General features: G+C 38.6%; 1 protein-coding gene across 1 annotated transcript in view; it reads right to left on the bottom strand.

The window, feature by feature from the left end:
- Positions 1-26,876, bottom strand: part of LOC148349736 (polypeptide N-acetylgalactosaminyltransferase 10-like) — a 94,598-nt gene that overhangs the window by 41,760 nt on the left and 25,962 nt on the right. The window contains exons 2-4 of the mRNA XM_088320972.1: positions 19,626-19,728; positions 19,410-19,548; positions 13,273-13,439 (exon numbers count right to left, since the gene is read on the bottom strand). Of these exons, the coding sequence (XP_088177098.1) occupies positions 13,273-13,439; positions 19,410-19,548; positions 19,626-19,728 (409 nt within the window). The remainder of the gene's footprint in view (positions 1-13,272; positions 13,440-19,409; positions 19,549-19,625; positions 19,729-26,876) is intronic.

Here is a 26,876-nt window from a genome sequence, read left to right as displayed (position 1 = left end):
GAATAATGGAAAAAAAAAAAAAATAATAATATATACATATTTTTTAAGCATTTTTGAAGGGGTGTCGCTACTTCGTAGATTTTCACTTTTCGCGGGTGGTTTTGGTCCCCATTAACCGGGTCTAAAAAATAATAATAATAATTTTTTAAAAAAACATTTTTTTTTTTTTTTTTTTTTAAGGTGCGCCACTACTTCGCGGATTTTCACTTATCGCGGGTGGTTTTGGTCCCCATTGACCGCAATAACCGAGGTCCCATTTACTTATGGTTTGGTATTTAAGTGAAGCATTTACGTATTGTGTCTGGTCCTTTGCCGGAACACTTTTAAATTTCAATGAGTCACCGTATCCTGCCCGCGGCTAAATCTAAGGTCGCTAGGTAAAATTCCACCGCACGCAAAAATTGTTCTTTGAAACCACACCAATGTCTCATTAAATACCGGGCCACATATTTTTTGTCGCTTTTATTCTTGTAGGCATGCTCTTCTGAACTAGGATATATTCTGTTTTTTTCCTTTTATTTGTTTTCTGTTGTACTTTGTTTTATTATAACAAAATAGCTCAACAGAACTACTACTCAATATAATGTAAACCTGTCTAATCTATGTAAATATATTCAAACTAATTTATAAATCCCGATTAGTGTGTGTGTTTTTGTGTGTCTGTATGTGACTTACAAACTCTGCAATGGCTAAACCAATTTCCACCAAAATGTACAAAAATGTACCTTTACGAGTATCTTAAGCTAGGTTAAGCGGCACGACACACCCAAAAAAACACCCCCAAAATTGATAAAACATCTGCTTTCGTGGGGTTTTCTCTTGTGAGGCCTCTAATGCCCTCTAGGCTAACAAATTGGGTACTGCAGCTCCTGACCACCATCCACTCCAAGGAGCCAAATCTAATATATCAAAACCAACACCTTGAAAGATGCATTTGTTTCTTGTACACATTTTTCAACAAACTATGGCCTCAAAACACAGGGCCATTTGCTTGTAATCATAAATTTCTAATTTCTACGATTTAGTAAGAAAAATTGTTTCTTGAGAAAGTACACATGTTTTGCATTTCAACCAATAGTGTTTTATTTGAATGAATCAAGTATTTTTAATTCCTTAGGGGGTCACCATATCATACACATTGGAGCTTGATTGTGTTAAATCTATTCCACCCTGGTCATCCTGGAATGGGGATTACCATTACCTTATCAAGGTTTCTTTTTTCCTCACGCTGAGGTTTGGAGTTTTTCCTTGCCCACATGTTGGTTTAAGATCAGGCAATGGTGTTATTGTAATCCTGTGCAGTCCTTTGAGACATTTATGTGATTAACGGCTATAAATGTGACTTGACTTGACTAAAAATGAAGCGTATAAGTCTTCAATTTGATGGCTGTGGCTTCTGCTGGCAGGCAGTATAAATAAGCGAGGCATGTGTGCTCAGTGTTAAAATAACACTTGCAAATGGCATCTGGCTTATTTCTTCATCTTTCCCTAAATTAATTTGTTGGGCATGTTTGACAAAAGCGACTCTTTTAGCTCAACAGGGAACACCATTAAATTCTAATGAAATGACACCCAGTCGGACTGTTTCTCATCTCTTTTCTCAGCGCCGTCAGTTTTTGTTGCCCCGTGTTTAAACCATGTGTTTTCTAATTGTTTTTTTGTTGTCACTCTAAAAAGCGTTTACTTTTGAATAAATGCCAGTTTCATGCACAATTAGCGACACTGATGTCAGTCCCATTTAAAATGGAAAGAGTTGCAATAAAGCGGCACACACTCACTTTCAGTGGGTTAGACGACTACAAACGTCAAACTTCTCTTTTCCATTTAGTTAAACTGACAGAGACTGAGTTCATTTGGTGCCTTAGATTATGCTTGAATTCCGCTCCAAACTAGAACGCCAACGTTCCTGTTCCTCTACCAGCATTGATTGTGTCCTTTAATATTTTTCAAACTTTGGTGTCACGACCTGACAAGCTCATGTGCTGCCAATCTGTTAAACCAGTCTCACTGTTTTAATCTCACCTTCCATCCCGGACATTTCTCAAGTATGACCAATGAAATCCCCTTGTAATTGCTGGCTTTATACTAAGGGGCCGGTCACACAGCCGTTTGCGGCTGAATCACGGCTAAAATTTTGCGTTTTTTTTTGCCCGTGGTTGCCCGGGATGGAAAATGCGCAAAATTGGCCAACCCGCTGTTCATCGGTGGTATGCCCGCAAAACACGCCGGCGACTGTTCCGCTTCCTCATCGCGTCATTTCTGCGTCATTTTCTCGTGTGGACCACGGGTATAAAAGCTCCCGAGCCGGTGTTGTGCCCAAATCCGACTCCTACGCAACACGACGAGGTCACTACGCTGACGGGGATCCATGTTCACCCCCTTGACGTCTCGAGCACAACTGACGTGTGCTCGGCATTCGCGCTGTTTATACGCGGAGAAAGGCGTTTGACCGTCACACGCGTAACACGCTAATTTCACGTAATAACACCGCGATACAGGCGCAGAACATGCTATTACCATGCTCCACCCACGATTACCCGCTGAAATTTCCCGTCCTACCCATGTGTAACCACGCCCTGGCCGCGGCCAGAGCACGTCGTTCCGCGTCATTTCCGCGTCATTTCCTCGTGTTGACCACGTGTGCGGCACAAGGTTTAACACATGCTCAAACTTTATCGCAGCTCAAAAGTTTTGAGCGCGGCCAACCACGTGAAAATTTACGACCGCGAGTAAAGCACTGCTCTATCTAGTCTATATGGCGGTCTCAAAACGTCCAACAGCGCCCAACAGCATCTGCTTCACGGCCAGAAATTTCTGGCCGTGGTTCAGCCTCAATACGCTCGTGAAAGGCTGTGTACCCGCGCTCTGAAGAATTGAGCAGCGCCAAACAGTTTCGCGCTGCCACCCGCGCGCGAATTTCCGACCTTGTGTTAAGCACCGCTGTATCTCGTCTGAATGGCGATCTCAATGTGTCCAATAGCGTCCGCCTCAAAGGCAGAAATTTCTGGCCGTGATTCAGCCGCAAATGTCTGTGTGACCGGCCCCTAAGATTGGATGAGTATTTTTCTCAATATAGGATTTTGGTCCTTGACTTATTTTCAATTGTTATATATTCCCTTATATTGAGTTTTTCAAGCAAAAACGAGCAGTTTGCAATCACTTTCTTTTACCATGTCTATCTGTTCTGGACGTGTGACATATGTTATTTCAACAAGACGTTCCGTTGTTAAAGGTCTTGTCTTCATTTGATGACATCACAGCTGTAGGTAATATGGGCCAAATGGGTTAGACTAAAGTTTCCCGGCACGTGGAATATTTTGAAACATATCGGCATGATTGTGGGGAGAAACACTGCACGTTCTGTAACTAATTGAAAAAACATTTTTTTGATATATTTTTTTTATTTTTATAATCCCTTGAAAGTTATAGCTAAATGCTAGCTGTATATTATTTTTCATGTCTGATGAATTTGTTGATAAGAGTTGTGCGAGACTTTTCTCCAACTGATCAAATTTAAATCAATGAAGACAATCATGCAGTTGGTACAACTTGCAAGAGATCTCTGCTGATTAGAATACAAGTCAATTGTACTGAAAAGCAGCTTCTTGTCTTCATCTTTCCTCTAACAGCCTCGGACACTTAACAGGTGCTAATGAAGCGTCCCCAGGGAGCAACCCCCGTTTCCAAAATACACACCAATTATGAGCGAGATCAGAGGGGAAAAATAAATAAACAGTTGCTAAAACAAGATAAGCAAGGGCAACTTTCATGCAAATTGATTGGAAAGGAACTTTTAATCGGCACAATAAATAAGCTCGCAAAATGTGGTGTGCAGTCAAGTAAGGTTGGCGAATTTAAAAACATAACAGCTTTGTTTAGTGTCAGGCTTTGATCTTAATTCGAGCTGCCAATCCTGTGAGGATTGGGTTGTGCTTTTGACTCATCAATTTTCATTACCTATTTTTAATTTTAGTTAAAGGGACATACTGTAAAATGTAGCACATCATAGGGGTGAAAAAACAAAAACAAACAAAAAACAATACTGACTTGATTGTAGTGACTGTGCCCCCAGCCAAATTCCACCAACCTTGAAATTTCATAGGAAGTGACCAGACTCTCAAGCTGTATAATAAAGATTTAAACTCTCAGAGTTCATATGTATTAAAACGATTAATGATCTGCATCTTTGTGTCATGTTCATGCCAGGAATTAGTTCAGCGTGTGTCAAAGGGAAAGTATGCCTCGTCTGGCCGTCTTCACATGAGCTCTGAGGGGGAGAAAGGCCTCACTAGTTTACGTGACCAACTAGGCCGAAAGCCACAGCCTGGTCTGTCCAGTCAAGAAACCTTGCAAAACCAAGCCATTGTTCTCCCTTTTCCTATCCCTCGTCTGAGGGATGTGACGAAAAGGGATAGCGAGACCTGTCTAGTCAGGTCAAATTTATTTGTAACGCCCTTGTCTGAGGTATTTTTTCCTGCCTTGCGGCCAATAAGCCTTGTGAAAAGCTTGGCAAAAGAATGAGAAGAAAATAAACCCTAATTTTTGAATAAAAATCTATATAACATTTAGTTTCACCTTTTCTAAGCTCAAACTAAGCATTGTAAGTGACAAACGTTGTTGAATACATGCAATCATGATTTAAATCTACCTAATACCACATTAGAGTTCATGTTAATGTCCTTCAAAGTCCGATTCATCATCGGATACACCAAAGGGTAGTTTTTCTCATTGTGATTTTTACATATTTTAGCACGACTATTGTCTTACATTTATCTACAGTACCGTGATTAGATATAATGTGGTAATGAGATAAAAACTATTGCCTTCTCATGCTATCTATATCATCGGTGGTCTAGGAATCATGATTCAGCGCACCTAATGCCGCGACCTGGGTTCGATCCCAGTTGCATTTAATGTTTTGCGATTTCGGTCGGCGATATCTTTCAACTGAATAATGATTGTAATAATTGTGCAAATGCGGTATTAAAACCTCGAAAATAACGCACACCCTAACTTTTACTTATTTCCTAGGTAAAAAAAAAAAGTGCGTTCTACTCAAAATAATACATACATGTTTGTTTTTTTTAGAAGAGAGCAACCAACTTTATAATCTGGTTCTAAATTACAAATTTTAAGAATGAATGAACGGGAAAGTTAGTTTTTTTCAAATATGCACAATATAATACAGCGACAATTAGTGGTCAAATTTTACAGTGTCGCTTTAAAGCTCAGGTGTGTTGTTTGAGGTGTCCTTAGAAAAATTGAAAGTAAAATATTTTCTCTATTAAGTATGTGTTAACAATGCCTAACTGTGTTCAAAAAGCCCTTATGCTTTGTTTTCCACGGGCCCTGCTTTTATCTTTGACTGATCATTGCTGTTTGGGGCAAAATACATTAGGTCTGAGAAATGAGAGCTGGGGAGAGTAGTGGAGAGTGACGTAATGCTCATCACAGCAGGTTTTTTCTTCTATTTTCATTTGTCAGTGTAGGATGAAAATGGTGGAAGTAAGAAAATGTCTGCTTATAGTGGTCAAAAAGCCAACCCAACCCCCTAAAAATATGAAAAAATATTTTAAGAAATGCACCTACATGAAAATGCATTACGAATGAGATGACTAAAGCTGTGATCATGAATTTAAACCAGCACAGCTCCTAAAAGCAAGTTTACAACTTTAACAGAATAATAAGTTGCAATAACAACAACTAAACCAAACAGCAGGCAGGTGTTTTAATGGTCCAAGTGTTTGTTTTCACAGTTGGGCTGCCTAACTGAGTGCCAGCGGGGTCAGAATTTATCAACTCCAGCCCAGGAAAAGTCTCCGATCTCGGCACAGGACAGATGGCGGGTGAAAGAATCAGCAGAGAGACGAGCCCATTAGCTCACCTCACCTTTAAAGGATGCTGGGGTAGGCCAAAATCCGCCCTCTCCCTCCAAGCTCCTGCAGGGAAAGCCGAGCTTGGATAGGCCCGCAGCAGCGCCGAGCTGACCAAATTCAATTAGCAGCTAATGAAGAGCACACCAACCCAGTAGTCTTCGGGCTGGATCTTGTCATAGATCCCGAAAGGAGGATTAGTTGGCTGCGCTGTTTTCCAGGCTCAACTCTGCTCCCACTGTTCTATTTTCATCCGTAACAAACTCATTTCCTACCCTACCTCCGTGGCCTTCACTTGTTATCCTGCCTTGAGGTCAATTCACACAACTCTTGCGAGTTGGTGAGCTGCTAGATTGCACACAACTAAAATTCAACAATTCATAATGAATGTTCAAGAAGGCATAAATTAGCCTTACAAGGTAATCTAACACTCTGAATGCCTAGTGGACAATTCTGCTTAACTGACTGACCATTATAAATGCACATTTTTGTTCTTAATTGGAAAAACATTCTGATAAAAACTAATCCTGCTTATCCAATTAACGACCTAATACACTTTTCCTTGGGCATGTTGAATATAAATAAAAGTAGGAAATAAAAAATGTTTGCCTTCGACGAACACCTTTTTGAGGGCCAATTTCAAGCACTGTTTAAGGACTTTCAAAGCAAATTTTCCAATTTCTCCAGTACCATTTAAAGAGAAAAAAATCAGTGTGAGTAGTTTACATTGCAAAGCCACAAATACTGTATATCTGCAATTCAAGTCACATTTATTTATATAGCCCTTAATCACAAAAATGTCTCAAAGGACTGCACAGGATTACAATTACCTGATCTTAAACCAATACATATACAATTTTTAATCTTGTGTGTGCATTTGTTAAGACAAATTAAATTTAGATCTTGAGTAAATCGTGAATTTTATTGTTTTTTTTTTTTGTTTGTGTTTAGACAAATCTCCCCATTGAGGAGTTGGGGGAAAAGATTGTAATATGTAGCTTAAATTTTCAGTTGCAGGAAGTTCTTCCCATTACTATTTACCACTGGAAAACACTAACTTATGTTGTTGCACGGCCTATAATAAATGTCCATAATTGATTTGTAATCTTTGCGCGAACAAACATTTCAAAGTGCCCTGTTTAGGTGTAGCAGATACTTTCTCTATTGAATGTGACCTGTGGGGGGCGATGATGCTTCATAGGACAATACCGTACAAACTAATGCCAGCAGACAGTTAATCACAGGTGAAGAAATGCAATGACAAAGCAATGCCGCCAGAGAGCCGAGTCATTATCAAGCAGACAATTTGAGAAACATAGCAAGAATTTTAAGCATTTGCAAGCACTTCAGCTAAAACTCAAGCATTTTTCAATACTTGAAAACATTACAATTTCTGCATTGTCAAAGAGTTCAATGTATATATATATATATATATATATATATATATATATATATATATACACATACACACATATATATACAGTGTAACCTCGGTTTTCGAACGCCTCTCAGTTCGAACAAATCGGTTCTCGACCAAAAATTTCAAGAAATTCTTGCTTCGCTTTTAGTTCAAAAATCGGAGTTCGAACGCCGGTACGCTAGGGTGTGATGCTGAGCGGCGTACGGGTGTAGATTTCCCCCACCCCTCGTGAAGAACTGTTATGACGTGCGCGCGCACTTCTTTTTGTTTTCGCTTTAGATACCGGTGAAAGGAGTGTTTTAGCCCCTAATTATGCCTCCGAAGAAGGTCGGCGCAAGCAGCAAAGTTGTACAGGTGAAAAAAGAAGGGTAGTGCGTACAACTATTGCATTTAAGAAAGAAATAATAGCAAAATATGAAGAAGGTGTGCGAGTTTCCCTTCTTTCGAGGGAATAGAGCATGGCTTCTGCAGACCTTCACAAAGGTAAGAAATCCTATTCATAATTATTTTCTTTATCCTTTAACCGCTCACCACTTTTTGTGGAGACCCGGGTGCTAAATGACGTGTAAACGACCTGATTTTTTTAGTTGTACACGTTCATGTTAGCGTAATCTTTCGTACGGAAGATTATGCTAACGCGAACGGACGATTAGCTTCATGTTTACGTTCATGGTAAGCATTCAGGGTGTTGGAACGGATTAAAACGATTTTACATTACTTTTAATGGGAAAAACGATTTTCGGTGATCGACCAAATCGGTTTTCGAACAGGGTTCTGGAACGGATTAGAGAACCGAGGTTCCACTGTACACACACACACATATATACATATATACATATATATATATATATATATATATATATATATACCGCATTTTCCGCACTATATGGCGCACCGTGTTATAAGGCGCACCTTCAATGAATGATATATTTTAAAACGTTTGCCATACATAAGACGCACCCCATTATAAGGCGCTATAAGTGCATGCTGGTTTAAGATCAGGTAATTGTGCAATTTTGTAATTGTAATCCTGTGCAGTCCTTCGAGACATTTTTGTGATTAAGGGCTATTTACGGTACATAAATGTGACTTGACTTGACTACAGTAGAGAATGTAGTTACGTTATGCAACCTCTAGATGTTGCCACGCTAAAGGGAATGTCAACAAAACATTCAAAATGGTCAAACTTTATTGTTAACAAACAAGCTTTCCACAACTCCATTCACTCCCAAAATAAATAAACAGCCGTTTTATTATTTTCTCTGAGGTAAAGCATTTTCGTGACACATCTTTAACATATTTGAACAACATCAAGGCATATCATTTTACTTTTCTTCCATTTAGTCAACACGCAAAAAAAACCCCGTCTGATACTGTTATTTTAAATGAAACGTTAGTGCAATCGCAATAAAGTGACACTCGTAATGTGCAAAAACAACAAGTGCAAAACAATAACAATAAAGCAATAACATAATAACTGTAAAATGTAAAACGTAAACACACAAAAGAAAAACAAAGATCACTCTATAAGCTCCTCATTGACGAATCCCTCGAATTCTTCTTCTGCAGTGTTCGAATTGACCATCTCAGTGAATGGGCCATCCAACACGTCCGGCTCCGTTTCATCAAGGTCGTCATTAATTGAGTCAGTGTCGCTGATGTTGTCTGGCTGTTCGGGGACAATTCCCGTCTTCTTGAAAGCTCGGACCACAGTTGAGACTGATATATCAGCCCATGCATTTACGATCCACTGACAGATGGTGGCGTATGTCGCCCGGCGCTGTCTCCCCGCACGTATGAAAGAGAATCGTTGTTTAATATTTCCCAGTATGCACAGCGCGAAAAATGGAGTCGGCGGCTGTTTCTCGTAGTTGCGAGACCTTGCGAATTTAATATTGAGCCATATATAAGGCGCACTGTGTTATAAGGCGCATGGTCAGCTTTTGATAAAATTTTAGACTTTTAGGTGCGCCTTATAGTGCGGAAAATACGGTATATATATATATATATATATATATATATATATATATATATACATACACATACATATACACAAGATACATACTAAGATACAAAAGATATACTAAGGTATATAATATGTACAAAATATCTGCTTTCTAGTATAGTATCAACACCAAACCTAATTAAAAGTATCTAGCAACAATGGTTAGAACAAGTATTGGCCGCCATTGTAGTGGCCATTTTACAATCATCAACTGGGTCATTATCAAGCTGACTATTTGAGAAACATAGCAACAATTTTAAGCATTTGCAAGCACTTCAGCCCAAACTCAAGCATTTTTCAATACTTGAAAACATTACAATTTCTGCATTGTCAAAGAGTTCAATGTATATGTATATATATATATATATATATATATATATATATATATATATATATATATACCGTATTTTCCGCACTATATGGCGCACCATGTTATAAGGCGCACCTTCAATGAATGATATATTTTAAAACTTATGCCATACATAAGACGCACCCCATTATAAGGCGCTATAAGTGCATGCTGGTTTAAGATCAGGTAATTGTGCAATTTTGTAATTGTAATCCTGTGCAGTCCTTCGAGACATTTTTGGGATTAAGGGCTATTTACGGTAAATAAATGTGACGACTTGACTACAGTAGAGAATGTAGTTACGTTATGCAACCTCTAGATGTTGCCACGCTCAAGGGAATGTCAACAAAACATTCAAAAAGGTCAAACTTTATTAACAAACAAGCTTTCCACAACTCCATTCACTCCCAAAATAAATAAACAGCCATTTTATTATTTTCTCTGAGGTAAAGCATTTTCGTGACACATCTTTAACATCTTTGAACAACATCGACATATCATTTTATTTTTTGTCCATTTAGTCAACACGCAAAGAAAAAACGTCTGATACTGCTATTTTAAATGAAACGTTAGTGCAATCGCAATAAAGTGACACTCGTAATGTGCAAAAACAACGAGTGCAAAACGATAACAATAAAGCAATAACATAATAACTGTAAAATGTAAAACGTAAACACACAAAAGAAAAACAAAGATCACTCTATAAGCTCCTCATCGACGAATCCCTCGAATTCTTCTTCTGCTGTGTTCGAATTGACCATATCTCAGTGAATGGGCCATCCAACACGTCCGGTGTTTTTGTGCCAGCGCTGTTGCCTTCATACGTATAGTTATCGTACTGACACTTCTGCTTGCCGCTCTTTGTTGAACAACCCACTGTTCAAGTGTCTCCTCTAACTCTGGCCATCTTGCTTTATTGCCACGGAAACTTTGTTGAGTTTTCCTTACTTGGCGGAGCTTATCTTCATCCTTTCTCCACTTCCGTACCATCGATTCATTAATGTTGAACTCTCTCGCTGCCGCTCTATTGCCGTGTTGTGCTGCGTGACTGATCGCTTTGAGTTTAAACTCGGCGTTGTACGCGTGTCTCTTAACAGGAGCCATTTTTTATACAAATGCACGTATGAAAGAGAATCTCGCTCGCTCTCTCTCTCTCTCTCTCTCTCTCTCGCTCTCTCTCTCTCTGTCAAACGTGACATTCTGAATAATTCTGCGTTTGTTTAAGGTAAATTGTGCTTTACATCTTCACCAGTCAAAACCCTGGATTCAGACAAATACTGTATTTGTTGAATATGAATTAAGCAGTTTAATGGGGTAGCCATTTTGCCACTTAGTAAACAAATACAACACGAGCCCCGGCAACTACCAATCGTTTAATATTTCCCAGTATGCACAGCGCGAAAAATGGAGTCGGCGGCTGTTTCTCATAGTTGCGAGACCTTGCGAATTTAATATTGAGCCATATATAAGGTGCACTGTGTTATAAGGCGCATGGTCAGCTTTTGAAAAAAAATAAGACTTTTAGGTGCGCCTTATAGTGCGGAAAATACGGTATATATATATATATATATATATATATATATATATATACACACATACATACACACACACACATATACATACATACATACATACATACATACATACATACATACATACATACATACATACATACATACATACATACATACATACATACATACATACATACATACATACATACATACATACATACATATATATATATATATATATATATATATATATATTATATATACACACACACACATACATATATATTATATATACACACACACACATACACACATATATATATATATATATATATATATATATATATATATACATACACACACACACACACACACACACACACACGTATATATATATCTCATCTCATCTCATTAGCTGCACCGCTTATCCTCAGTAGGGTCGCGGGGGTGCTGGAGCCCATCCCAGCAATCATCGGGCAGTGGGCAGGGGACATCCTGAACTGGTTGCCAGCCAATCGCAGGGCACACAGGGACAGACAACTCGCTCGCTAATTCACACCTAGGGACAATTTGGATCGGCCAATCCACCTGAAATGCATATGTTTGGAATGTGGGAGGAAACCGGAGTGCCCGGAGGAAACCCACGCAAGCACGGGGAGAACATACAAACTCCGCACAGTAAGTCCGGTAGCTGGATTTGAATTTGTGTTGTGTCTAATCGTATTGTTAACATTATTCACTACTGATAACTTTATTCTGTTTTGAATAGTGGACACCTGCAAAGGAGATTGCAAAGGATGCTAGTTTGTTATTTTGACTATTATACCTCACTTATTTCGATAATTTTACAGTTGTTTTACTATTATGCACCATTTACATTATTGTTGGAAAACATGTTGCTGTTCTTTCATTTCCACACCCCTTGGGGCAGGAGCCTTTAACGTGTTGCTCACTGGCTCAGGATGCCTCCTAAGGACAGCTGAGGTGCCCAAGGATCTGCTCTGAAATTAGCTCACAGTAAAAGATTTTTTTTCGTTGTTGATTGATTCTATTTAACCCTACATCCAATAACTAATCTGGCAATACAATAGTAGCAACATAATAATATCATGATAAGTTATTATTTCCGAAATGCATATCAAACTGGGTGCCCCTTGTGCTAATGTGTAACAAAAAGAAGCACTCAGATTGAAAAAGATTGGAGACTCCTGCTTTAGGGCATATTTGGTTTTGTACGTTCTCCTTGCAAGTTCAATTTCCATTGATGTCGTCTCTCCTCTTTTTGAGTGTCTACTAAACTATAAACATATCAACCATGATGTTATCAATAACAATAAAGACAATTTTAATACTGACTATATACGAGTTTGTGATCCGTTTTAACAGGGCTTGCGTTTGATTACGCTCAAAAATGAGATTCCTCAACAACTTGCTTGACACAATGAACAGCGATAGAGCTGAGTGAGTTTCTCTGAGACATTTCCAGGTGACGGGAGGAGACCTCCAGTGTTCGCGTGCGTCGGATTAGGGTGAGTCACAGGCGAGCGTAGGCGAAGGAGCTAGCGGGAGGGTAGGCAAGCAAGTGAAGACAGCAAGAGCTTTATAGTTAGCTTCAACAGTCATATTCCGCTCGAAAATCGCACGATGTTATTCTTCAACTACGTGGATGGAAACATTTGTCGCTGTGCGAGAGTTTCAATAGTGATTGCAGTAACTCGGGAGGTAGAGCACTCGTCCGGACCGGTTCAATTCCTGGCTCCTCCAAGTTAAAAGTCAAAGTATCTAAGGCACTAAACCCCTGTTGCCCCAGATAAGCAGGCAGGCGACCTGCCTGGCTGTCGCGTTTCTGGTGTGTGAGTGTGTGTGTGTGTGAATGAGTAAGTAAAAAAAAGCACATTGTAGAGAGCTTTGGGACATATGCAGTGACTTGAAAAGCGCTACATAAATGAAGACCAATTATCTTTTGCACTTTGTGTGCTTCAGTGGAAGACCAGATATAAACCTGATGAACCAGTTGACCAAATTTCAGACTTTGAAAACAAGGTCAATTGTTTTGACAGTAGTGAAGTCTTTTTCTCATCGACTGTGTTTGCATTTCTTAGTTGCTTTACCTTTGTCGCTGAAGTCATCTACCAAGATGATCTCTGCAATAAGCCCTGGAGGTGACCGGTTAAGAACGCTGTGAACGGTCCTCAGCAACGAAGACCAACCCTCGTTGTGGAATGGGATGATGATGCTGGTGGTTGGCAGCTTCTCATTATACAGCTTTAATTTGCAGCTAAACACAAAGAGAACAACTTTTACCACCTCTTCTCATGAAAACCCTTTTATTAACTAGGGCTGAAATGAAATGAAAACACAAATCAATAATAAATATTGTATTGTTCTCAGCTCAGGGATACTGCTGGAAATGTGAATTTCCCTTCGGGGATGAATAAAGTATCTATCTATCTATCTATCTAAAAGTATTATTAAATGTTGGCCCCAGACACATTTTCCATCAGATTGATCTACATGAATATAATCTCTGCTGAGAGTAGCTCATGTGCATTAGCATCTTCATCTCTAACAGTAATATAATACAGTAATTAGGGCATGAACATGAAGTATACATAACAAAACTTCTAAAGATGGGGAGCATTTAGCATGGATACGGCAATAAATAAATAAATGATCAAAATAAACCTTTTTTGTTTTCTCCATTCTCTAACATGTTTTTAGCACCGAAAGTACAAATAGTGAGATGATGAGGTAAGAAAAAAAAATCATTTTTATACAGTATGTCATCTTTATCACTAGTAGTCTAGTGGTTAAGAAACTGCACTCTTACCACCGCGACCCAGGTTCAATTTCCATTGCATACAATACATTGCGATTATGGTTAGATTTTTTGGGGGGATTATCAATCGTTGCACGAATGTGGTAAACCCTGGTGTAGTACCGCACACGTTTTAATACTATATGCATTTCCAATCTTTTCCTCAGTATTTTAGGTATATAAAGCACACTTTCAAATCTCTGGCCAATTTGGGGTTTTTAGGTGCGCTTTACTCGTCAAGAAAATAAAGTGAGAAATATTAAACATAATTCATACTTACTTTATGCTGTCTTGTATTATAATGGCTTTATTTAGGGTACTGGAGGTTTGGAGCTTTTTACCATAGGTTTTTATAGCCCGCTATAAGTCAAATTCACTTAGCAAACTCCACCTCAGAACGGACTATTGTTGTACCCCTAGTGCGGTGATTTTCAACCACACTGCCGCGACACACAAGTGTTTCGTGGGAGATCGTCAGGTGTGCCGTGACAAATTATCCAATGACACTTTTTAACATTTTATAAAACATTTATGAATCATTTTCTACAAATATTATGTAATTGTTAAGTGTCTGTGCTGTAAAAAGTGGGGGTATTATAAATTATATTGTAATTAAACATACCGTTCAGTGTCATTTTATAACATTTTTGGTTAGTGGTGTGGACTATAAGTCACGTTTCTTTTCCCATAATTCGGCTGGGGATGTGTCTTATACTGGGGTGAGATTTACAGCATATGTGAAATTATTAACACATTACTATTTCATTGAGTTTTACAACTCTTAATATGTTACATCGTTACTGACGAATTGTTTTTGAACGTGTCTAAGATTCACACGGCCGTGCAACATATCGTACCATACTGTGTTCTACATTTTATTTTGATTTCATATTGCATTTCAAGATGACATGTATGCGACTTAAATTCTAGATGCAACTTTCGTTTTTTCCTTCTACTGTAATTATTCATTCTTGGGCTCGTGTGACTTATACTCCTGAAAGACTTACAATCCAGAAAACACAGTGCATATATCTTGAAAAATATGTTATGTGACTGCTATATTATGGCAACAAATGATTCAAACATCCGCAAAGGGACAGCCATCTTAATTTATGGCAGATCACTTTCAGTCACTTCCATCATGTTATTCAGGGCTGAAAATGAAAAATATCCAAAAGATAATTTTATGTTCCTTGTCAGCAATCTGTATTTTATATTACATCTTGACACTCCCACCTGAGAAGCTTAACGATGGTGTATTAAGAACGTCTAAAGGCCCTTACTCCCACTGCTAAGTCTTCCCAGACAGGAATTAGCAGGTAATGGAGCTGTTGGAAGTTATCTTGTCTGTCTTGTCTACTGCTGGGTCAATGTCCCCACGCATTACTTTTCTGGTCATAGGAGGACAAGAGGAAGGAAGAGATGAATGGCTGTGGGTGGTCTGTGACGCCTTCCCATTCGACAACTTTCACTCTGCTGTCATCGTCACACACAGAAGCCAAGTAGAGATAAATATATATTAGAAAACAGTTTGATTTAAAAGATACAGAGTTAAAATGGCTAGTGTGAATGAAAATGTTCAAAACTGGTTAAGATTATAGCAGGTAAGGATGTCATATTGCTATCTAGCATAGTTAGTTACAAAGACAACCAGTAGTTGAGATTGGCTGGTGTTAGATGACAAATACCGCAAATTCCGGACTATAAGCCGCTACTTTTTTTCCAAACGTTCAACCCTGCGGCTTATTCAGTGATGCGGCCAATTTATGTAATTTTTCCAACAGCCGCCAGCGACGCTCGAGTACAAAAGGTAAGATTTAGACCGGTGAAATATATGCGTCGAGGAAGACTGCAACTTCTTAGCCTTAACACAATTTAAATTAGCGTAGACATATCCTCACCATGTAAATTGCAATGAAAAAGGCACATGACGCAGCTTTCAAGCTAAAAGCAATCGAGCAGTCCGATAAAGAAGGAAACAGAGCTACTGCACGTAAACTTTTCTCTGCGAGTGTGTTGCTAGCGTGTTTATGAATAAGGAAGCGTGGGATGACGTCTAAATGGCAAAGTTTCTTTCCCATACTGGGGAAGACGACTTTGATGATGTCAGTTATAAGGAGGAAGATAAGGACGGCTCACCGTAATGTCTACAAGTCCCGTATATTTTTTTTAACAGACCCGTTTACTGTGTTGTGTGCATGTTGATAGTAGCGTTTTGCTACCCTTCACAGGCACGGTTTGGAGTGAAAGTTGTAATATTATTATTAAAGCTTTGAAAACTCTCTCGGTGTACCGTCTTTCTTTGTAAATATGTGTAACCATGCATAAGATGTATTTGCAACTGTATATTTTTGTAATGTATTTATTTTAGAGACTTATTCTGATATGTGTTCCACGGGCGAATCAAAAAGAAGGGGCGAAAACAACGGGGGCTGATGGGAAGTGGAGTAAAGGTGAGACGTGTTTGTGGACGCAGCGGACAATATGGGGCGGCAGTGGCTCAGGAGGTAGAGCGCTCGTCTTGGGATCAAGGGATCCCAGTTCGAATCCCGCCTCGTCCGTGTTACATGTCGAAGTGTCCTTGGGTAAGACACTGAACCCCTAATACCCCCAATAAGCAGGTTAGCGCCTTACATGGCTGCAAGGCCGCTATTGGGAAATGTGGAGCACATTGTAAAGCGCTTTGGGAAGTCATTGACTTGAAAAGTGCTATATAAATGCAGATCATTTCATTTTCATTTCAATAGTGGATATATATTTTTCCCACCCTTACCTTTGGAAATATACTTTTTTTTTCCTTGGGTTATTTTCAGCGGGACCCGGACTCTGCAGGTCTGCATCAAACCTTAAGTACCGGTATCATTTTCTGTTAATTTTGCCGGCTGTGGTTTTTGGACTGTGAACTTTATATTCAGTTACAATCGCGGGACTTGGGTTAATTTTGTGATTGTGTTAATGTTTTAATGTGGGCGCATGCGGCTTATGTACAGGTGCGGCTTGTGTAAGTACAAAAGCGGTTATCCTCTTAAAATATATATGGTGGTGGGTGCCGGTTATAATCAGGTGCGCTCTATAGTCCGGAATTTACGGTAAGTGAGGCAAGCATATTAAAAGCTTGACCCTCGGCCAGATTCATAAACCTAATAGTTATTGTATAGTTCAAACAAAATATAACAATATAACTGCAATACTTGTAGAATGCATTTTTTTCCCTAAAGTGGAACCCAACACAGTATTTTACAGGGTTTGTACAACTTTTTGATGGCAAAATTTAAGCCCTTTTTAGGAACTTTTAAAGCCAATTTTCCAATTTCTCCAGTACCATTAAAATAAAAAATCCAATTTGATTCATGTATTTTGCAGAGCCACAAATGTATATTTGTAGTTTAAATATGCCAATTTTATTCTTGTGTGTGCATTTATCAAACATATGATTTTCAGATCTTGAGTAAATCGCAAAAACGATTTTTAGACGAATGTCTCCCCATACAGTGTTGCGTAAAATGACAGGAATATATAAGACTTACATTTTCAGTTGCAGAAAGGTATTCCTTTACAATTTACCACTGGGAAATGCTACCTAATTTTATTGCATGGACCATTCTAAATTTCCATAATTGATACGTAATCCTTGCACTAATACATATTTCATAGTGCCCTGTTTTGGTGTAGCGACCAATAGCAAATGCCATACAAACTAAGTAGACTGCCGTTAATTACAGAGAAGATCAATCAAAATAATTGAAAACAAAAGATAAAATTAAAGGATTTTCAAGGACTTCAAGCACGTGTACGAACCATGATATTACCTTGTTTGTGCAATCACTGATCAGTCGAAAATATTGCCGACCACCATTGCAAAATATTGGCTGACCCACAAAACACCAACGGTCTTTTTTAGTGACAATATCCAAATCATGGACGTTTCATAATAAATACGGTATTTCTCAATGGCTTGTGCGCAGACGCTAGGCGGCTTTTCATCATTAATTTTGAATTCAGTGTCTTTCATATTTTAAATGAGATATTTGTATGCGTTAAATGGCTAGCTGAATGTTTACTGTACCAGAGATGAATGACAGGAAGTGAGAATGAAGAAAACAGAAAGTCGTCCTGAAAGATAAAATTAAACTAACGAAGCACAACGCGGGAATCTGATGATGAATCTGACTTTGGTAATTTACGTTCTCAATACCTGTAAATTGTTTTTATCATTGCCACACATATTAAACAATGTTTTTCACTTATAATTCATAGTTTGAGATGAGAAAAAGAAAAAAAAAAACATTTTATACCGATTTTAAGTGAAAAGTTAGTGGTGCACCTTATACACATTATATACGAATAAACACAATGTACATAATCAGTAAGTTAGTATGGCCTAAAACCAGAGATATTGGTTATTGTCTAGTTAGAAAGTGACATTCTACCAAGGAAGTTTATTCGCATATGACCAAGGGTACTAAGTAGGCTAGGGGAATAAATCAAGATATTGGATTAATTAATAATTTTATTTTAACAATTTAAAGAATTGACAATCTGGGAAATACAGTCTAGTATTTTAACTTTTAGGTTGATTATACTCAAAAATGGTACTGATTATTAAACCTTGGTTTCTGACTAGTGAATTGAAGCTTTTAGGCAAATTAGGCACAAATTATGAGCAACTTTTATTCACGCCTTCTTAGTGGTAAATTCATGTGGTAGATGACTTTAGATCAGTTCTTTTTAATTGGACATTTTTCACAGGATCTATTTCTTATTCACCAAAAGATTACATTGAAGCCTCTTTATAGCACAGCTCACAGTATTGCTAATTCATTGATTAGGATCGTGCATTGTGTTCTGAATTATTATTGGCTAAACAGTAGTTTCATTTTCAAACGAATGCTTGAGTTCGAAAAAAAGCTGTGTTCTTTCTATTTAGTGTTAAATACGGTATTTACTTGTACAATAATTGTAAAAAAATTATAAAGCTTCACGGATTTTGCTTATCATGGGTTCTTTTTGGTAACCATGTTTCGCTGTATCTAAATCAAGTGTAGTTTGGGAATTCTATTTGAAATAAATTAAAATTGTAATAGTCTATCTAGCTCAACCCAAAATGTTGAAAGAGCCATAGGAGCGGCAAACAAAATAAACATTAAAAAACGTTATAAGGAAGGAAATACATACTCTATTTACAGACTGTCTACATCTACTTTCATTGGAAAACGTGTACGTTTTTGTGTCATGTTATTCCTGCTACAAAAGCGACATAATTTTCAATTATCAAATTTTTGAAAATGCACTAGGGAGCCACTGGGAAGCACCAAAGAGCCACATGCAGCTCCAGAACTGCCTTTTGCCGACCCCAGTCTAGCTTGACTACAATTGAGATTTTACTTTGGGGCCCTATTGCCTTAGAACCAAGAGTAAGCTGCGACTCACTTGGGATGTCGGATGTCAGGAACAGAGCGGTTGAGTGAGATCCTGTCACTGACGTAAATGTTGAAGCCATTATCCTTGTAGGCCTGGTCCACCCGGTCAGCGTCCGTCAGGGGGAACGGTTTTCCCTGCTCGCCATTTCCTGTATCAATCAAAAACCATTGACTAAAAAAAATATTTTCACAGGATTCCCACTCCCTGTAGTTCTGTGTCACTCACCAGATCTGGATTCATCCTTTTTCATTGCGTTATAATCGTGCCAGTCTTTCCGATGAAGATTACTTTTGCCCACTTGATTGTCTTTCTGCAGTCCTCTAACATCCTAAAACAGGGAAGGGAAATGCATTTTTTTTTTTTTTACATTTTACAACGAATCCTCATTTATTACGGGGGTTCCAAAAAGACCCGTAACACACAAGTAGAAATCTTTGTTGTTGTTTTTTTACAATTATTATACAATCAAAATTTATTAGTTTTTTCCAGGCTCAAACAATTGTTTGACAAATAAAAGTACTGTATACTAGGGCTGCACAATTTTGGGAAAAATACTAATAACAATTTTTCAGACTGCTATAGGTATTCTTATGTTTTTTATTTTATTTTTACAGGAAAGTGCATTTTCTGTGCTAGGTTGTACTTACTGGTATACTTATGCCTTGGATGCACGACCTTCCAGTGCCTGCACTCTTCCATGAGTGGAGTCGAATATTATTATTTTTATTTTTTTCCCCCTCTAGGGGCATCATGTCATAAACATATCTTATGGCGAATACCTGGAATATGACAATATTACAACTTTTTTTTAAGATAACTAGAGGAATATCAACCCATGGGGCCATTTTTATCCCAGTCATGAATAGGAGGGTTAATACTAGTGACATGCTCTGACCTGGTGGGCCATCAGACTGTTGAGAAGCACAGACATGCCTGTAGGAGGTCACCAGTCACTGGGCCTTTTGGAGAATCCAAATTGCCATTTTGCAAATGCCAGGACCTACCCTTAAAAATGTGTCCAATAATAATGCTAGTCTTTCAGATTAAGATCAACTTTAACCTGGGACCGGGTAACGCTTCAGGCTACTGTTCCAGCTGTTTACTTAGATGCCAAGCTACACTCATCTTCATTGGCTGTTCTTGTAAAAAGTCCAGCATAAAAACCTTCTATTTCTGTGTGTTCCAACTAAGATTACCGTATTTTCCGCACTATAAGGCGCACCGGGTTATAGGGCGCACCCCGAAAAAATAGTTTTTGGTCCTATTTTTGACATACATAAGACGCACCGGATTATAAGGCGATACAATGGGAACGTGGACAAAACAGTCAGATAGTTCAGTCCAACTTATTACCCCCTTAACATTCCCAAAGCTTGCAAAGACGCAAATACGTGTCGAGAACACGTGCGGATGCGGTGTCCGTAAGATGTCACTCAAATGCATCGTTCCATCATTCGGAAGGTTAAAGTCTTGGGATTCAATAAATGATAACCATTCCTTCGTATCTATTTTCTTTTTCGCTCGCAACTTTACTGTGCATATGACAATAAACACTTGGAATTGAGTTGAATTTAAAAATAGACACTGCATTCCATCCATTATCTGCACCGCTTATCACAGAAACATCGAGTTCAGTCTGAAACAAGATACAGGGATAATATAGAAAGCCGGAGTAGCTCACCGAAGTCGTTGTGTCATAATAATGTGCAGGCAATGTCCTCTTATATCCGTGAGGGTAGTAAATCCAGGAGAATACAATATTTACAAATACAGAATAGAAAAAAATGCTTTCTCTATGCCGTCAGCCACATGCTATACGCATACGTATTTTCGGCCAATTGCAGGCTTTGTTTCGCTGTTTAAGCCAATGGCAGCCTGTAAATTATAAAAAGGATCCGCCTCTTGACCTCCAAATAACTTTAGCCAATAGTGATTGTTTCAACTGATGATTGACATGTCTTTTTCGGCCAATTGCAGGCTTTGTTTGCCGTTTGAGCCAATGGCAGTCTGTAAATGATAAAAAGGATCCGCCTCTTGACCTCCGAATAACTTTAGCCAATAGTGATCGATTCAACTGATGATTGACACGTCTTTTTCGGCCAATTGCAGGCTTTGTTTGCCGTTTGAGCCAATGGCAGTCTGTAAATGATAAAAAGGATCCGCCTCTTGACCTCCGAATAACTTTAGCCAATAGTGATCGATTCAAATGATGATTGACACGTCTTTTTCGGCCAATTGCAGGCTTTGTTTGCCGTTTGAGCCAATGGCAGTCTGTAAATGATAAAAAGGATCCGCCTCTTGACCTCCGAATAACTTTAGCCAATAAAGATCAATTCAAATGATGATTGACACATTGGTTAGCCAATGAAACGCCGGTAAATAAATCCCAGCATCCACCGCGTTCTACTTGGCGTTCGGGGGAAAATCGAGTCGGCGGCTGCAAGTTAGTTGGAAAACTTAATGTTGATCCATAAATAAGGCGCACTGTATTATAAGGCGCATGGTCAGCTTTTGAAAAAAATAAAGGCTTTTAGGTGCGCCTTATAGTGCGGAAAATACGGTACTCAATGTTAGAAGCACTTGCACTGATTATTTCAGTTGAGGACAACATTTTCAAAAAAGACCAAAAAAAGTTCAACAACAAGATTTAATTTACTTTGGGTACGTCTTGGATTGGTATTTTAGGTGAATTTTAAAGGATTGTGAGGGGGTTAAAATCAAGCAAGCAACGCCCTATTCTGGTTAACTTTGTTAGGTTTGTCTATAAAGCGCTGAAAACAAAGTAGTGTCTTGCGATTACACTATCGCACTATGTCACATCATCTATTCGATTTTTGGTTAATTGTGAGAAGGAAATTAAATGCTTTTGAGATGAAGTATTTGAGGAGTATGTTACAAGTGACAAGATTGGATAGATTGAGGAATTAAATTGTTAGAGACAGAACTGGAGTAGTAGTGGAACTGAGCAAGCGTGTGGATAAGAGAGTACTCGGTTGGTTTGGACAAATGGAGAGGATGGATGAGGAGCGAATGTTGAAGAGGGTGTACAGAACAGAAGTAAATGGAAGGAGACCAAGAGGAACGCCGTGATTGACGTGGATGGATGGTGTTATGAGTGCTCTGCAGGAAAGAGGTCTGAATGTAGTGGAAGCTAGAGCTCTTGTTGGTGATAGGAATGAGTGGGGAGGTGTCGTAAAAGGCGAGTGGGATGTTTAGACGTGTTCTAAGGGATGGGCAGGGCACCCGTATGATGCGGCATGGGTAAACCAGTGAAAGCTGTCGAGCCCAGCTCTTGAACAGAAGAGTGTGTTGTGTCACCCTGACCCGAGTGACATGGCTTTCTCGTGTCCCGTTTCATCTAGAGGGACGAAAGCATGGCCAACTTGGGTGACGAGGTGTTTAACTTGTTTGGGTGTTTGGGCATTTGGGTTGGCCATGGTCAAAACATTTTTGTGTGTGTTTTTTTTCTACTCTTTCCTTTTTTTTTTTTTTTTTTTTTTTTTTGTATGTGTTTGTCACCCTTCTTGAGGGATATGACCAGAGTATGTAGATAGATAGATAGATAGATGGATGGATTTTGGAAGTTGGGTTAAATTGACCAAAACACAAAAAATAGTTGATAGAAAAATCACAATGACCCAGAACTGGCGAGCTATTTTCAGAACAGGTCAGCGGGCACCTCAGCTGTCCTTACTTTGGTGCCATGGATCACAACGTTGGAGACCGATGGATTAGCTAATCAGGTTGCAGAACACAATGCATAATACGAATCCACTAAGCAGCAAGACTGAAAGGTGAATCACATAATAGTCATGGATGGCTGTATAGAAAATGTAACAGAAGTAAAATTAGCTACATGTTTTTATTGGTAGAGTATTTATAATATCTGTTTTTAAATACTCATTTAAATTTGCAAATCAACACACTAGACCCTACAATGACAGTAAATGTATCGCGGTTGCAGTCAAGATGTTAGTCTATGTAGATATTACTTAAAGGGACAGTGTGTAATATTTAATGCTTCCTAGCGTTAAAAATACTTTATAAATTAAAAATATATATATTTTGCAAAAAAAGAGGAAATACCTAATAAATGTGCATTTTTTAAAATATGTGTATGTCAAAAAATGTGCAATTATTCTACATAATGAGAGACTTCTCCACAGGGAGCTGATGTAATTGTCAGCGATCTTGCTGCTATGGGTATAAAAAAAAAAGAAAATCTTGTATTCGAGTGGACAAAGAATGTGAAAAAAATGGCACTGTTTTGGTCCCTTTGAGTGTCAGCAATTTAGATTCTTTCTCTTTAGGTTTTAAAACTCTCTTTCGGGTGCACTACTCAAGACAGTGACATCTAGGTGTCAAATAATAAACAAAGTTTCAATAGTTTTGTGATAAATAGCACATCAACAACTAACCAATTGTCACGTACCAGGAACGGAGACGGGACCCCATTGCGTTCGTTTTACTCAGTTTTATTTAGAAGGAGGAAAGGACTTGCACCCACGATCTGGGGATCGTCGGTCACGGGTAGCAGATCGCTGGGAACGCAGAAGTGGCACTTCTGTGTCGAGCGCAGGCAATGTCGAGAGCGAGGAAAAACAGTTCGATGGCCGGGACGGAGGAGCAAAAACATAAACGGGTCCAGAAAAAAGGCCGGCAACGGGAATCAGACAGAACAACAGGGCAGAATTGAGTCAGAAGTCACAAAGGTTTGCCTAGAATGTAGCATAGGTTCACAAAACGATCCGACGAGTGTTGTCAGGAAGGCTGGGGTTTAAAAAAGAGGAAGCAGCCAAACAGCGTCCGCGGCTGATGGCGCCAACGGAGCAGACTCAGGTGCCCCGCATCAGTAATCATGACACTAATATTTCACAAAGTATCTTAGGGTACTATAACACATTTATCCACTAAAAAGTAGCCAGCACAGAATGATTTAGACAGCATATAATCATTACATTTTGCTCAATTTGGGATTGTTTTTTTGTTTAATTATATTTCTAACTTGTCATTTGAGGATAAAATTCAAAGTAAAAAAAATGGAAATTATCTCACAATACCTTTGTTAAGGTTTTTTCTATAGCACACAATTTTTTAGAGTTTCTATTAGAAACGGTGAGCAAACACAATATCTTGGCCAAAAACAAAAGTGGGTTACTTTGGGACTATGTTTACGGAGTCCGCCATGACACTCAGTGAGCTCACACGGTGGGTGTGGCATAGTGTGATGCTTGCAAACTTTAAATCGCGTTTATTGGCTTGTGCTATTATTAAAACTTGCCCCTGATTGGTCAGCGCTTTTAAAACTTCAAGTTACAATTGTGGTCGGCCAAAACTCAATCACTCACTACAGAACCTTGAAAAAAAACGCAGTGCTTTGCGGTTTCACAACCACACTACGTTCAAATTTCTGACTTTGACTTTGGCTTGTCGCCCCCCCTACCGCCTTTTTTTTCCACCAACCCTTGTGGGCGGTACCGCCCACTTTGGGAACCGCTGATGTAGAAAGAGAAGCAGGTTACAGCCTTGACTGGTCACCAGTCCATCATGGGCTCAGCTCAGAAAAAACATTTAGCTCACAGTCTAACCAATTGAGCACAGGAACGAGTCAGTCAAGACTTTAAGTATAAGCGGGAAAATAATTAAAATTTGAACTCATTTTGATGCTCTTAATGGATATAAAGTATAGCGTTCCTAAATGCTATTTAGTGCCATAGCCATAACTCAAGGCAATTCATCTTACTGTAACTACCAAAAATCCTACGTTGAATTGCATCTTTTTGGCCACAGCAGGGAAACCCTTCAGATATACAACAGGCTTTTCTCGCCTGGCGGTATCCGTAGCAGATTTCTTATTCCAAGCAACAGCAGGAGCGCCAGCCTGCAACGTTGTACCACTGAGAGTTTACTCGCAAAATAGGTGTACTCTCTCCGTTCAAGCACAGCAAAGCTTGTGAGGTGAAAATCAATGCAGGTGCCTCATATGTACATAGCACCTAAGCCACTCGACATGCAAAGGAGTTATAACCCATACATGCTAAACGACTTGCACGTGCACACAAACGGCATTCTGCACGGTAGTGTACGAGATCACAGAATCAGAGGGAATAATTACTTGCCAGGATGTGGCAATTAGACCTCGGTTTAAAAAGCAAAATGTCAATGGCAGTTCATGACAATGTGATACAGAATAACAAACTCAAGTGTCATATATGCTCAAATATTCATTGGTTGCTATTGCGTGTTAGTATGGGTCTATGCCACACTATTAAGTTTTTATAAGCATATCTTTTCACGAGATGTCACTTTGGTTAAACAGAATGAACAAATGATTAAACAGAATTGTTTCAACTGGTTCTTAAGGTTTAGATTAAGGCTGCGCAGGGTTATAATTGATTGTACGTCCACGATGTGAAGTCATTCCCATGCATAATTGTGGTTCAATTTTCAGTCATGTTTTTTTCTTGTTTGTTTTTACTGTTGAAATTTTTTTTTATGCCAGTCGTGAAAACGTTTTGATTTTGGTTGTTATTTAATATACAGAAAGGTGCCAAACTCCAATATCAAAAGCATAGAGTAAAACACTCAGGGAAATGTTGTGAGTGGGTGACAAGTTTTGCCTTATTCGGGAGTATCCAAATTCAGTCTTGGGTGACAGTAGTCTTTAAAAATTACATTTTGACGAAGTTGTCAACCAAAACAGTTGCACCTAAGGACGCATGGGAATAGTCACACAAATTTAGTGTCCACTAATATTTTTTTGTGAATGTTTATTCTGACATAAACTATTGAAATCTAAAAAAGCTGGAAGGACAATTATACATTACATCAGTTGCACTTTCTCTCAATACAGTGTTGTAATACATCCAAAATATGCATTTGGGCAATTTTCGAGTGTGTATGCATACCATTTACATTCGATACTTAAGCACAATCACGTTATTTCCTTCTGAAGCTACCCACTCACATTTGTTTATCTTTCTCCTCCCTTTTCAATATTTTGGGGAGGGCAAGGTAATAATTCATCTAGGACATGGTTTTCTTTCCTTTTTTAAGCCAAAAGGTACTTTTTGTTACTAGTTAGTGCAAAAGACACCTAGTTTGGCATTCATTTCTAAAATAAAAAAAATAATTATTAATAATAATAATAATAATAATAAGTATTGAAACTTCCCATTTTAGTCAAATAGATTTAGCCAATAATAGATGTCCCGTTGAATCCATATATGAGGTGTAGATTTACATTGTTTTATTTTATTTTACAAATTACAAAAGTTTTATTGGAAACACTGAAGTCATGTTGGCTACATGAACGGGTGACAAGCAGAGACCAGTGCTCCAGACCGCCAATCACATCAAGGAGTTTTCTTCTTTATCCCACCTTCATTTGAAAATGGATCAATCGTGTTGAGGGTGGGAAACTTCCGTTACATTCACTACGGCAAGTCCAGCGCAAAACTCCATCTCTGCGATTTA

This window comes from Urocampus carinirostris, chromosome 17 (assembly GCF_059441175.1).
Source record: "Urocampus carinirostris isolate Australia breed hairy pipefish chromosome 17, RoL_Ucar_1.0, whole genome shotgun sequence".
Taxonomy (NCBI): Eukaryota; Metazoa; Chordata; class Actinopteri; order Syngnathiformes; family Syngnathidae; genus Urocampus; species Urocampus carinirostris.
Note: the sequence above shows the minus strand (reverse complement) of the source record. Positions and strands in the feature narration are given on the sequence as shown.